Source organism: Diorhabda sublineata, chromosome 5, assembly GCF_026230105.1.
Source record: "Diorhabda sublineata isolate icDioSubl1.1 chromosome 5, icDioSubl1.1, whole genome shotgun sequence".
Lineage (NCBI taxonomy): Eukaryota > Metazoa > Arthropoda > Insecta > Coleoptera > Chrysomelidae > Diorhabda > Diorhabda sublineata.
In genome coordinates this window covers 24,421,751-24,436,706 of record NC_079478.1, presented here as the reverse complement: position 1 = coordinate 24,436,706, position 14,956 = coordinate 24,421,751, and the positions used below count along the sequence as shown (strand labels likewise).

Genomic DNA, 14,956 nt, shown 5'->3' with positions numbered 1-14,956 from the left:
CATTTTATGAACAAACAAAACTATATCACAAAAAGTTAAAGATCTAAGAAATAAATTTCTAAACAAACAAAAGCAGGCTTTCAGTCTAAATCTCCAGTTTTCAGTACCGTAATAGGAAGTTCACAAAATAAATTGTACTAGAACGCATTAGATTGAATCATAAAAAATATTCATATGCTATATCTATTCGCTCGCTTCTTTGCAAGCTCCAAGAACCCACAAAATGTGAAAGGGACCTTGCAATTCTTGAGGAGGTACATGTATGGGGATTTTTAGCTTTGGGGGGACTTCATATATACAGCGTGGGGCTGAAGTGTAAATCATAGTCTTCTAACAGTCCTAGTTCCTAGGAGGTTACGCAAATATAAATACAACAAAATGAAAATTTTGGTGAGTACTAGTGCAAAATAAATCAAAGTGTATTGTGAGGTGATTTTAGTGCTTAAATTCATGAGGTGTATTGATATAAATGAATTCTTTTTAGATAATTTCTAGTAAATCACTCTTTTGATTGGATATAATTAGTAATTTTTATAATATTAGAAAAACAATAGGTCACTGGAATTAAAATATTTGTTGTTTTTAGCTTTCCGTTTCCGTGGGAACTTGAAATAACTTTTAAGTCTATAAATATGCAGTTTGTCAATATTTATACATCTAATGAAAATAGTAATGTTTTTAAAATATTATCAAAATAACTTTATTGAACTTAGCATCACATTTGTACGGATTTTCGGTGTATTGAAATTCAATGCAAAACACAAAATAAAGGACAGAACAAAATTTTAAGAGTAAAATTAGATATCTCATTATTTTTATTTATTATTTATTATTATTTATTATCAATGATGCTTCCATTCTAATGTGTGCTAGTGTTGTATCCTTCTAAATTCAGGGGGATGAATTTTTTTTTAATTGATGACTTTCTTCCTAACATTGGGTAACCTTTCCTGAAAATCAGTTAAATGTACTTGTGCACGATTCTCAAAATTTTATCTGTGATTTCAACTTTTATAATTGGGAGTGGTTTTTTCACTCTTCCAGATTTCTCATACATTGATGTAACAGCTGAGGAATTAGCTCAATTTTCATTTTCTCTAAGTAAATCATCCATTTAATTCTAACAATTACTTAAAAAGGAAAAGTTAAAATTTTCTTGCTACTGAAGTTTAGCTACGTTCAAATATAAGTCAATAGTTATAAGGATGGAAGCATTGTCAATCAATTTATGGGTTCAACTATTATAATGTTTATTTGGAAAATTCCCTTGGAGAATATATGAATTACAACTAAAATGAGATTGCATACAGATAATTTTATCTTCTGTTCAACAACACACAAATTTTCAAAATGTTTCAATAATTAACAATAAATTTTTGTCAATCGTTTTACTTTTGTTCGATTTATCATCGATTTGTACAGGATTGATCATAAAATAGTTAGATGTCAATTAATTATTTAAAAGGAGATATCAGTTTTTATATTATGATAAATTTATAACATATCCGAAATTTTTCTCCCATTTCAAAACTGAAAATGATATATTAGATTTAATAGGAACTCAAATAATGTATCAAATATTTTCATTTTCTTGTGGTATAAGATCAACAAAACAAAGCAATAAATATAAAGTGTTCATGATTGAGCTGATTTTAAATTAAATAATTCCAGATTAAAATAAAACCAACCTAGAAAATTGGCAATCAAAAATGATTCACTCTAAAATAAAGAAAAAGTTCGAAATAGTTTTTATCGAAAGCATTCACAGTCATTTTCAGTATACATTATCTGTAATATAGAAACGAGAAACAGAACATTTCTACTTTCATGCCTATTTTATGGATTTTGTATTGTTTGTAAAAGTGTAATTCTAATGACTTCAATTCCACATATTCCTAAAAACTAATTTGGAAATCTTTTATTCATTCTTTAACAGTTTGGGCGAAAAAAACTAATGGTTGTACATTAACTTGTTATATTATTAGATCTATCAGTTTCAACATCATATATTCCAGATAAAGAACGCGCAAGAAACGCGCTAGTGGTGTAAAAATTGGAATCATAACAGAAAGAACGTATACTAGTATAAGTAACCATTACTCTAAATCATAAGAAAAATAATATTTTAATGTTTTGGAGAGACAATTCACCTAACTGAAATCAAACAGAATTGAATCTAACTAGTAGTAGTTTCAAAACATCTAACATAGATGTACTTGCTAAATATCTATGAGTTTGTTATCTTTGAATTTTAGTAACACAGACTACATTCAGTATAAATTATCCAAAAGCAGTAGGTGTCGCAATGAAAAATTAACCATTTTTAGTGGCTGAGAAGGAATAATAAATATTGTATAACATTCTCATAATGTTTTATACATGTGTGTCGTGCAGGAAAATATATTTGTAACTCGGGTATGTGATAAAATGTGATATTAATTCATATATTCACAAAGAGATAACGTCTAATATATTTTTATTCGTTCTGTGGGAGTTGTAGAATTTTATCCGGGAACCTATCTAATGTACGTTCTAATATATAATTCCTAAAAATAGTATTGCACTACAATTAGATACATGAAAAAATTTCTCCTTTAAATATATAAATATACAATGAACCAGAAAATATACGATCCACGTACAGGTAAAAGCTTCGACCCAATGCATATTATGTTTTATTTGTTAAATTTAGAGAGAAAATATAATTAATTGTGAAAGTGATAAGCACGCAAACAAATTCTATATAGTTGATGGAAATTTCATTTCTATGGAACTTCGAAAAAACTTTGCATAAGTCATAATGTACCATGACAATATAAGTAGTTCAATTTTAAATAAATCATTATCAGCAATTATATATTCAGATACTAAAAATCTCGAAATATCAACTTTAATAACGAGTTGAAGCTCCATGATTTGTTCCACATTTCCTAATGTGACTGTAGGTTGTAGTATTCAGGAAAGATGTGCCATGTTAGCTGATTCCACAAGCTTTCACTTCTCCAAAGGAAGGAATCCCAATAAACTGGCGTTCTGGGCGTCTTGGGTCTTTGAAGCATCAAACTCAGATTGTTCCCACTCCACTTCAGAATGTTTTCAGGATTGGTATTGATCGTAGTGATCTGTTGATGCCTACGGATTTGGGTGTTGCCGAGTTTGTTGTGGCGGCTGTTTTGAACGACAACACTAGTGTGCTATGGTCGGTGAAGCTCATATTATAAATTTGTAGTCTACAAAGCCCTAAAATATTGTTTTTTTGTGTGTGTATTCTTCTACTAATATCCCATCTAAAAATCATTGACAGACGATATAGCTTATTGAAAAATCAATTGAACAGCGAAACAACGAAATATAAACTCTCTCTCTCTCTCTCTCAAAAAAAAAGTAATGAGACAAATGTAACATACTACCATAGAATAAATAAAGTATTTATAATGTAACCTCAGAGAACACAAAACAATATTGACCTATAAGGTTTTGTGGTAATGCAAGCAATTCGACTCTTCTGTAAGTATCGAGTAACTACGATCGTATTATTCCATACAATCGTGTAATGGTGTCTCATTTACCAAAGAAATGAATCAATTCGATACGAAAGTGAAAATAAAATTCCATAGCACGCAGCGACTTTTAATCTGTCTTCTATAACCCGAATTAACAGATAAAACAATGTCGTTGAGAGGATTTTTGTGTACATTCCGGTTATGTTATATCTTTGAATATATTTGTCGCTCAAAAGCTCGTTTATATTCCTGATCTTATAATAAGTTTCGTCGTTTGATAAAGAAAAGAAGACTTCATAGTTTAAAAGCGATTCTTCAATATACACTCAACTTCCATGCCCTTGGTCCAGTGTCCAGAGATGCTTTGATTTATGGAAGCCATCTTTAAAGACTCCTTAAATACGCTTCAAAGACCAACATCATCTCTTTGTTCTATGCATTCCCTAGCCTCTCGATTTTGTTTAAGATCGTTGTGCTGGATTTTTGCCACAATATCTCAAAGATGCCTTGAGCTGATTTGAAACCTCCCTCGGTAATTCAACGATCTTATATTATTATATATTATCATTATCATGAATATTCTTGAGACTTTTATCATCACTTTAAAATGCATCTGCCCATCTTTCTAATTCGTTTCGGTGATGTATTTTCAAAACTACAAATTTTATAATTGTGCGATATCGAATTTTTGAATTGTAACAAATTTCGAGTCTATATCGAAAGCTCAGCTGATCCATCAGATCTACAACTACTTAAAAAGAGGAAAGAAACCTATTTCTTGTGTTTGACGTTGGTCCATTTTTGTTTGGAAAAAATTTGATTGAAAAACTGTTACTCAATTCATTACTCATTACAAGAACAATGTGTTGATATAGAAAAATTGTGATATGAAAAGGAACTGATTTTTCTTTTCTTTTTTTTTCAGATTGTTCTTTGCTGCACATTCGCTTTGTCTCTGGCAGGATATGCTTCACCGTACTACTATCTCCAGCCACAGGCTACTATAGGTCCAGATGGTCACCCTATAGAAACACCTGAAGTCCAGTATGCTAAAGCCGCTCATTTAGCCGCACATGCGGCAGCAAGATCTCAAGTGGGTTATTATGGTTATGCTCCATACAATGCTCTACCCGCCGATACTCCTGAAGTGGCAGCAGCCAAAGCTCAACATTTCCATGATTACGCAGTAGCTGCCCAAAGAAACGCTGTATTATCACCTTATACCGCTGTTCACGGAGGTCTACCTATAGATACGCCTGAAGTTCAACACGCTAAAGCTGCCCATTTTGCGGCTTATGCTGAAGCTGCTTCTCGATCAGGATACGGACATGGTCACTACAGAAGACGTCGTGGAATCTACGATTTCCATGTTCCTGTTCTTGATCATAACGGAGTCCCAGTAGAAACTCCAGAAGTACAAGCCGCTAAAGCTCACCATTTTGCTGAATATGCAAAAGTTTTGAGCAGACCAGGACAAAACATTCCCGATACTGCTGAATACTCTTACGGTCCAAGTGCTGGACATTATACTGCTGCACAGTCTGCTCCTGCTGTCTACTCCCATGCTCCAATTTCCTACTATAGAGGACCTGGAGGTCCACCAGCACAAATTGGACATGATGGCCAGCCTCTAGAAACACCTGAAGTACAAGCAGCTAAGGCCGCCCATTTTGCTGCCCATCAAGCTGTTAGATCAGGACATCCGGGATACTATCATTATTAAATTAAAATTTTCAATAAAAGCAAGTGGAGTTTGTGGATCTAAAATAATTTTTAGTTTTCACATAGCCATAGGCTTGTTGGTTTCAGAAGTGATATATCAGTTATTATAAAATAGGATTTTTATACCGATTGTTAACCATTACAAGACTTATCTGACAATAAATTGATATTGTGACAGGAATCAAACAGCATTATATTTTATTATAGGACTACTTCAATCAAAAAATAACTCACAGAGTCGAACTAGATTCCGATTACTGGTATAGCGTTATTGAATCTACATAAATATTTCCCTACAAAGTAATCTGTATAATATCAACCTTACCATATCAACACTCATTAGATATTTATTGGAAGATTGTGCTGACATCTAATTTGATATCAATTGTTTACCCAAATCAAGTACCAATTATAAATCCTTCAATTAATGCTATATTGCTTAAAACAGTTTCAAGCCGGGAAATTTGAGGTTAAAACACATTTTTCATGAGTGATGTGCTCAATGAATATCGAAAGCTTCTTTTAATATTGTTTAATAGCACTTTTTTTCAACTTCAAAGAATTTTGGATTATCCTCCGTATTTGCCATTATATTGAAAAGATGTTTTTCAAATAATAACAGAATCATATTCAATTTCTTTACAATACAATAATTTATTTAACAGGTTCTTGGTAATTTTTTGTTCAGTGGCAATATAATTTTAATTAAGTCTTTCATATTTTATTTTGTATTATTTCGATAAGTTCTTCAAGGTGTTTGGATATTTTAGTTTTTCTTCCTATCTTGAAAACAGCTGTGTGAAATCGATGTGCTTCTAAAATATTTACCGTTTCGTTTAATCTTTTTATTGAATCAGTGCAATCTTTCTATTTTTAATATACCATGCTGTTCGTAAAACTACTGTTTATACAGTTTCTTTGAATTTTTTTAATATTTGATTCATTTGATCATATGCTATTATGAAAAAATTTGAACTAGAATACAAGCAATGCTGCATTCAGTTCAATTGAATTAAGTTGCTTATTATTATTAAGAGAAATTTCTTGTAACTTTTTCTGCAAAATCTGTTATCTAAGGTAAAATCATGGTAAGAAATTGAAAAAGGAATATAATGAAATGGAATCATTTCTAGATATCATTATTAGTAACTTTATAATGAATCGGTAAAATCATTTCGATAACGTAAGTCTATTTCAAATAAAAAATTTTAATTTTACAAAAGAAATAGAGTACTCTACCTAATTAATAATAATGAGAATATGATACTTGCTATAACACATTGTTTACTTGAATATTTTATCAACCATATACCATCAAGCAAATATTTAAAAGTATGAAAATTACTAATGAACTTCTACTATTACTACTTTTCACCTTAATTTACTTCCCATTGTGTTAATATAAACTTCCCATATTCAAGTACCTGGAAAAAATTTCAATTTGCTATATCATTTTTTTTAAATTATATTTGAAAAGGAAAGTATTTATTTGAATATAAGTGTAAACATTGATATACGAGAGATGAACAGGAGTAAATAAATTGATTTTAAAATGTTTACTTTTCTATCAAGATAAAATATTCTCAGGCTCATGTGAAGTTTCTACTTGCATATATAATTTGTGTATGATTAAACTATATATTTTCTCCATTCTTCTTCAAGTATCGAAATGCATGGACTGATTTTCCAGTATCAACTTAATTTTATTCCTTCTGTACCTTGAAATATTGTATCTTAACTCAATAATTGCACTCAGGATTATGAAAATGACTGTTATTCCAAGAAAACTTCCATTTATTGAATGGGCTTCAGTTTTCTCGGTACCTCATTACTTCGAAAAGATCGTTTAGGTCCTTTTTCAAAAATTTATGAAAAACTTTAGTTGTTAAAACTTCACTTGTTTGTATTTTAAAAAGAATGAATGGTTTAGTATAGTTTATTGAAATATCATTAATATATCATCCATTATTGACCCATATTCCACAGTTATGAGAAATTATGAACAACATTGGCTTTTTTACTTCTGGGAATGAAATGGAAAATTAGAAGTCTACATTTTATTGATTCTGAATCAAATATCGAAATGTGATTAGCGAAGACAAATTTTGATTTCAAGTTACCACTTGAGTGCATAAAAATGGATAATATGTTACGATGTTCAATTTATGAAATAATTCAGATTATCGTAAATAGTAGTAATAGAACTTGGTATATAATTCAGTTTTAAAAATACCATTAGAACTTTAATGTTATTTTTGAACGTTATAGTTGATTGACAATCTAAAAATTAAATTGATTTCATGCCTTGGAAGCTCAAGCAGTTTTCGAAGATTTAATTAAATTGTACATGGATTCTGAAAATTTTACTAGGTCATTATCAAAATTTATTTGGTATTTATCCAAAGAAGTGGATCATTATATTTGATTTTATTATCTAAATCAAGATTACAAACACCCAATATTTATCAATACAATTTAATACCCTTATGTGGTTTCTAGTTGAAAGTTCAAATTTTCAATTTTCGTCTGAATTAATTTGATTTAATATTTTATTGCATTAACATACGCCAAAAAATGATACGACATGGGATTAGAAGATTAGTATTAGGAATTAGTAATTTTATCTCTAAAATTCAAGTGTATAACTAAATCATTCATTTGTTGAAATAATGAAACGCACTTCACAACTTGAAAATTACTACTCATCAAAAATTATCCAAAATTCTATAGGTAAAGGAAAATTTGAAATTTTCGTAGCTTCTATGTCTCCAACCCAAGTCATGTACAATATATGAGGAATCAGGCACATCTTCAGGGCCCTCATGTTCGTTGATATCCTATAAGAAATGTCGAGTGTTGCCTTCTTACCATTTTATAACCCCTTGTATCTTACACCACACCAAAGTATAATATTCCAAACAATGTTTTTAACCCTTGACTATTGATTGCTGTTTAAATTCTATCTTAATTTTCTCGTTATCAGTTTAATAATTATCTTCATCTTATCTTTTTCCCACCTTCCGGTTTCTTTCTTATTTTCTAATTCTTTTCCGATCTATTTGGATTCTCCTTTTGTTGGTTTTTTGTTCTATTCCTTGTATTTCGACTTTCATTTTTTTTTTCATTTCATCTTTGTATATGTTTTTGGCCAAATCTCAACGAGTTTAAATTTTAGTACTTTTACTACCAGTATACTGGATAATACGGTTTCTGAATGGGAAATTCTACCTATTACATAAGCTTTTCTCATCAATCTTCATCTACCGGTTTTAATTAATAGCTTAGCTTTATTTTTTTATTTCTGTATATAATAAATAATTACCTGAAATAACGTTTATTCTTACATTCTCTTGGAAAAATCGATCATGTAAAAATTTTAGTCACACTGAATTTTTTGGTTTGCCGTTATACAGATTAAATTGCACAAATCAATTATCATTGACGGGTTTTCGGCTTGATTTAATTAAACTTGACTTGGGCTAAAACATTTTATGCTCGTCTGAATAATGTGGTTTATTATTATTGATTGAGGTAAATTATGACGGAAATTTTTATCATGTAATGTGTGAAGTATTTCAAAACTTTCGAACTCGGAGATATACATCTTGGCATATTTTAAGGAAGTTTTCTCTAATGCTTTTCTATTTCAACCTGCAATGAACGTATTTAATGCAGTTTTATCATATTTGGAAACTTATTCCAAGCGTGTTTATATCTGAAACCTTCCTCACCCTACCCTTACACTACTAAGAGTTAACTACCACCAACACCTATAAAGTGTTACTATATCACGTCTAGTAATAGCAAGTGTTTGATTCTACTCTACTACCGACCATGAAATCATAAAATTTCCATATGACTCTAATAAATTATCACATTTAATGATAGCTTTGTTCAAATTTATACCATTACCGTCGATTCATTTAATGAACTTGTTAATTATAATCAAATAATATCCACAATTAATTTTAGGTGGAGCCATTCCTACAATAATAATATCGTTATAATTAGTAACGTTCAATCAAATATCATCAATATCAAGAGTATAAGTATTCAAATCACTCATAATTTATCTATTTTTCGACATATTTGAAACATTTTTGTCAAAGAAAGAGATAGGAAATGCGAAATAACCAGAATCAAAAACTTCACCGAGCCCTTCTTACAGTCAAGCATTTCCATCTCCGTCTCACATCCCAAGTAGAGGCTTCTCTTGTGGATATTAGGAATGAGTATCTATACAAAGGTTACTTGAGATAAACCACGCCAATGACCTTTTTTGTTAGTGACAATTATAGAGAAGGACACAGTAATATTGGAAACAAAAATGTGCAATTTGAAAATATTAACTGATTTAATAAATGTATTAGGCGCTGCTATCCATCCTGCTCTTTGAATTACTGTTATTAACTCTTTAACCACTTTTTTAGTTATGTATTCATTGACTTTAAATGGTTCGGTTAGGCTAATATTAACATTTACTTAACTGAAAAAGGTATTACAGTCTGTGTTCTTGCTCGTTACGGTGGCAGATTTTAAGTTTAACATTGTTTGAGAACTAAGATCTAATAGTACATGCGAATTGTGTGAGATTAGGTAGGAGAAAGGATTTTCTCTCTAGATATTTTGTAGATATACCTTAGTAAGTCAACTGTTTCTGATGTTTGATAGCTGTCTTCCCCTTGGAGATCTAAGCATCGATCCCCATTGGACATGTTTAGCATTGAAGTCCTCTACAAGCAAAAATCGACTTTTAAGTGAGTTATACAAGTCGCTCTACTGTTCTTGTACTATGCTAGGATTTCGAGGACAAATCTATAGATATATTCGAATTGAAAAATAATTTCAGTGCTAGATGAACAACTTCTCTCTTTAAGAGAATAAGTGATCAACTTACTTACAATGAAAACACAAAGCAAATAAAATATTTTTAAGCTGAACATGATATTTGAAAATTTTGAGGTAAACCAGTTTTATTAAAATTCCATTTATTATGAATGTCTGTATTTATAGGTAATGATGAAGGTTTTTTCACATTTAGCACCTATTCCTCATATTGCCATTAGCCCCTTCACATATTTCTAAAGCCCTACCTAAAAATCCTGATAGAAAATCTGAATTATCATCTAGAATAAACACGAGTGATCCTTCTTTGGATGCTCTGCATTCCTCTTTGCACAAATGTTGAGTTAATGAATACACACTAGTTTTATTAATAAATAGATTATTGGGTACATGCAAGAACTATATTAGAGGAAGACTTATAGAAATATAATTGCCCATTACTACTGTAAAATTAAATTTGGAAGATTTCTTTGACAAAGAAGCATTAATATTTTTTGTGCAATATTTTTTTATAAAAAAATAAAAAAGGTTAATGCAATTCTATTGCATATATCTATCGTATATATATATATATATATATATATATATATATATATATACATATATATATACACATATATACATACATACATTTAAACAAATGAAGTTTTTCACTCTTATGAGAGGTTATCCCATTGGTGAGTGATCTCTTCGACTCACCAATCTACTTTTTGGGAAGTAGTTGTTTTCTCCTTTAGAGAACTGCAGACTATATTTTCGAAATATTGAATTTCGAAACAATTTTCAGAGGTAATTAGTAGGAATCGTATATTTTGATATATTTGACACACCCCTTATTTCATCGAAATGAAATCTATAATGTCAACGACCCATACTTAAAGTGAACTGAACGTGACAAATTAAAAAAAAAACTTATTGTCAATTTTACTGATTCTATTTACATCGTAAATTTAATTAGAGGTGACGTATATTTTCTAGTGCAAAACGTATCATAGATCTATTTGCCAAATAAAATGAAAGTAAAATATTTATACAGTTCACGCACGAATAACTAGCAGTTTTTATTCAGCGTTTGACTTACTGGCCAAAATAGAAATTATTCGTATTAATATTGTTTGAAAGTTAATAAAAACTAGCACACCCACTATGAATTGAAAAAATATTGGAAATGGAATATATACACGCAATTAGAGAGTTGGAATTATCAATCCTTAGATAATATACTGTAACGCAACTGTAACAAGACTACATAAGTTGTTCAACTAGTTAGATTATTCTTTTTTCCCTGTAAATTTCTAACTTAAGATAAGGCTGGTATCGAATATCATAATGTTTGACGGTGTTTAAGAAACCCACCAGAATATTCGAGAGAGGTTGGAATTAGCTATAAAAGCAGCTGACAATAGGAAGGTTCAGGTGAATAGATGAACCTAAAAGCTTTGATGAGCTTGTCAAGCTCTGAATAGTGTTGTTGAAATAAATTTAACCGTTTTGTAACAATACCAATTCCTAGCCTAACATTCCTCAAGGGAACGATTTAGGAACTATTCTATAGGATCAGATTTATATACTTCCAAATCCATACTCTATATTGACTGACAACATTGTAGTCATACTGATCTTACAATGGCTTCTTTTACATTGAAAACAGCTGTATATCAATTATAATTTGGTATATCAAAGATAAGAATAAACTCAATAATGGTACCATTTAATTTATGAAGAGAAACATGCCGAATAGAAGTTCTATTACCAAATTCAGAAGATGCTATATAGTTGAATATACACTAGGATAAGCGTCTGATGATGAGGAAACATTAATTTACGAAGCGTGACCAAGACTATTTCAAAATCTATATTGGAATACAACATGTAACTTTAAGGTACCAACAGTAACTCAATAATATCATCCTGTAGAGCAATAGTTGGCGCACCCTGTTACATCTCAACCCAACATTTCCCTAAAAATTGTCGAAGAATCATCCATATTTTCAGTAACTAAATACACTAAGAGAGTGACAGTGACATGGTTTCAATCTATAATCTGAATATAAGCGATATAAATGAAGAGACAACGGTGAAATTTGAAATGCCTGTTACCAATCGATTCGTACTATAAAAATTGAAAAGTTTATGTATCGATAAGAATACACTAAAATAACACTTAGATTCTAAAAATATCGAATAGATACAAGAAATTTCTCATTTGAAACAAACGCTTGTTTGTTCATTATTCAGATTTAGAAAAACTCGATAATATAATAAAAATAACTCTTCGTCAGCTCCTTATAGAGCATATAGACTTATCATAGTTCCAGTCTCATCTTCTTTCAAAATTCTAATGATTTCTGATGAATATATCAAAACATGATACAATAACCTTCAATAACCCATTGGTACATACTAAAAAAATTATACGAATACGGAAACTGTAATTTGATAAAGAAACAATATCAAAAACTTAATAGAAATAGTTTCGTTCAAAAGGTGCATGATCTAATTGCAAAAAGTTAAACCAAAGGAACATAGGCATGTCTACATTTTTTCTTTGTACAAGGTAACCAAGAATAGACAACTGCTACAACAATCGCGGAACAAAACATTTCGCATTTTTTCTCTGAATGGGCACCTTTGCATATTGCACTATTTAAAGTAGGCCAAATTAACATCAAAAGTATAAACCAACATAATCATACCTATTAAATTGAATCGTTCGTAGTTCTGGTCGAGTGAAGCGTGATCGATATTTTAATAAAACTATATGTATTATCAACAAGGAATCAATGCTTTCTAGTAATATCTATGTATTTCGGTATTCAGATAACGTAACGTGCAAGTGTGCGGTGAAACAAAAAAATATATATTAATTGCCAACGCATTATTTGTAACAGTTCCCAGATCAAAAAATTGCTGAAATATGAGAGATTGAGAAACTAGTATACTCTAATTGACTTTGCTGGTATCAGTAATAGGCTTTTTGATAGGAAGGATTCTGTTTTCTTTTCTACCTGGATATTTAAACAACTAAATATATATATATATATATATATATATATATATATATATATATATATATAAATAACTATTGATTATCATAATTGGATCATAACATCAGAATATAGAAATTTTATGCTTGATGTTGAAACTTTTTGGTAATAGCTATCGACAGTTTTCCTAAGTAACCCCTAATCAAAGTTTGTCGCTAATATTTGTCATGACTTATGTTAAAGATTCTGCTAAATTTTTACAGAGAAATTTATATTGAATTGGCCCTCATAAAACCCAAATTTCCATTGAAAAATGTTTTGCTTTCAGATATTTTTAACATTTTTTTAGCTGTAATGTAATACAATCACATGTTGTACTCACATATTTTATTTTAAGAGAGAAATACACATTATTAAATAATTAAACTGATTAAAATGATCTTATGAGCATACGAGGACTAAAATCCAGAACAAAGCTACTTGGTTCTCAACTTTGAAAGACCTATACTGGTATACTGAGTTTTTACCCTCCACCTCCATCAAGTGAGAGATTGATTCAGTGATATATTGTAGTGCAGCGCCTAAATCCAGTTCATTTTATTAAATGGAAAATAGGAAGTATGAATTCCCAATAATAGAATAAGTATTAGCTAGACATTAGATACATCAAAAAATATTTTCGATATTCTAATGCAGGGATGGGGAAACTTTTTTCTTCGCGTGCCAATTTTTGCTAACGAAATATTTGGCGGGCCAAGTTGTAGCATTAAATTATTTACTAGAATAAAAATATTGCTTTAATTTTGCTGAAAGACTAATTTATTGTACAATATTAAAAAATAACATTTTTAATTGCAATTAATTGAATTTAAGTTAGCTGCGAAGTAGAAGGCTCCATTTGTGATGCTGAAATTTTTAACAATGGAAAAAGGTAGTTATCCGAAAACCTCTTACGAAGAGAATTCTTTCTTAGTTTCATTATTGAAAACTTTTGTTCGCACAAACAGCTTGTACCAAACATAGCAAATATTTTCTGTGAGTTGGCAACTATATTTGGGTATTGTGTCCCAATTTACTGGTGTTAAGAAATAGTTGCTTCAAATTGGTATTGCATTGTATTAAAATCAATTAAAGTTTGAGGTTAGCGGGTGTTTGGCATTAAAAGGCATCGAACAAATATTTAATGACGGTTCAATTTCCTCAAAATCTGGTAATCTCTTCTCAAATTCCCCGTGCAGTTCGTTAGTTGTTGAGTGAACCTATTTAAGTTGTCATCTGAGACAGGTGATATACTGCTCAGTATGGGAAAATGGGTAAGATCATTCCTCTCTACACAACTGCAAAACAATTTAAGTTGCAATTTGAAGGCTTTTAAATGTCCCCAAAGCTCATCTAACAACTGATATTCGCCCTGAAGTTTCGTATTCAATTTATTTAAGTGACATCAAATCTGTGTAAAATGCTAAATCTGCGAATTGTGTATACGTCAAACCCTTTGCACGTATTATGTTGATAATTTTAACAAGCACATTTAAAATGGGTTGTATTTCAATAGCTGCTTTCAGTACCTATAAACCCCAAATTGCTACACATTATATTGAGTGCTCCATCCGTGGTTATGTTGTTGTAAAATGCCCTCAAAACAAGATTTTCCCAGTATTTTTTTCCTTTTAAGGATTGTAAGCATTCCTCTAATAAAAATCAGCAATTGGGCGTACGATCGTATGATTTAAAGTGTGCTGGTACCCAGACAGGAGAACATTCTTTTGTGCTTAGTTTATTTAAACATTCCACGATCAACATAAACTTGATTATTCGTAAGTTAATAGATTCTATAGCTGTTTGCCTGGCAGAGATGATTACTAATAGTTCTTGACTAAATTGAATTACGCATACCTT

General features: G+C 30.3%; 1 protein-coding gene across 1 annotated transcript; it reads left to right on the top strand.

The window, feature by feature from the left end:
- The first annotated feature begins 328 nt into the window (after positions 1 to 328).
- On the top strand, positions 329 to 5,406 carry LOC130444054 (cuticle protein 18.7-like). The gene is made up of 2 exons (XM_056779028.1): positions 329 to 390; positions 4,429 to 5,406. The coding sequence occupies exons 1-2, from the start codon at positions 379 to 381 to the stop codon at positions 5,224 to 5,226; spliced, it is 810 nt and encodes a 269-aa protein (XP_056635006.1). The 5' UTR covers positions 329 to 378; the 3' UTR covers positions 5,227 to 5,406.
- The last annotated feature ends 9,550 nt before the right edge of the window (positions 5,407 to 14,956 follow it).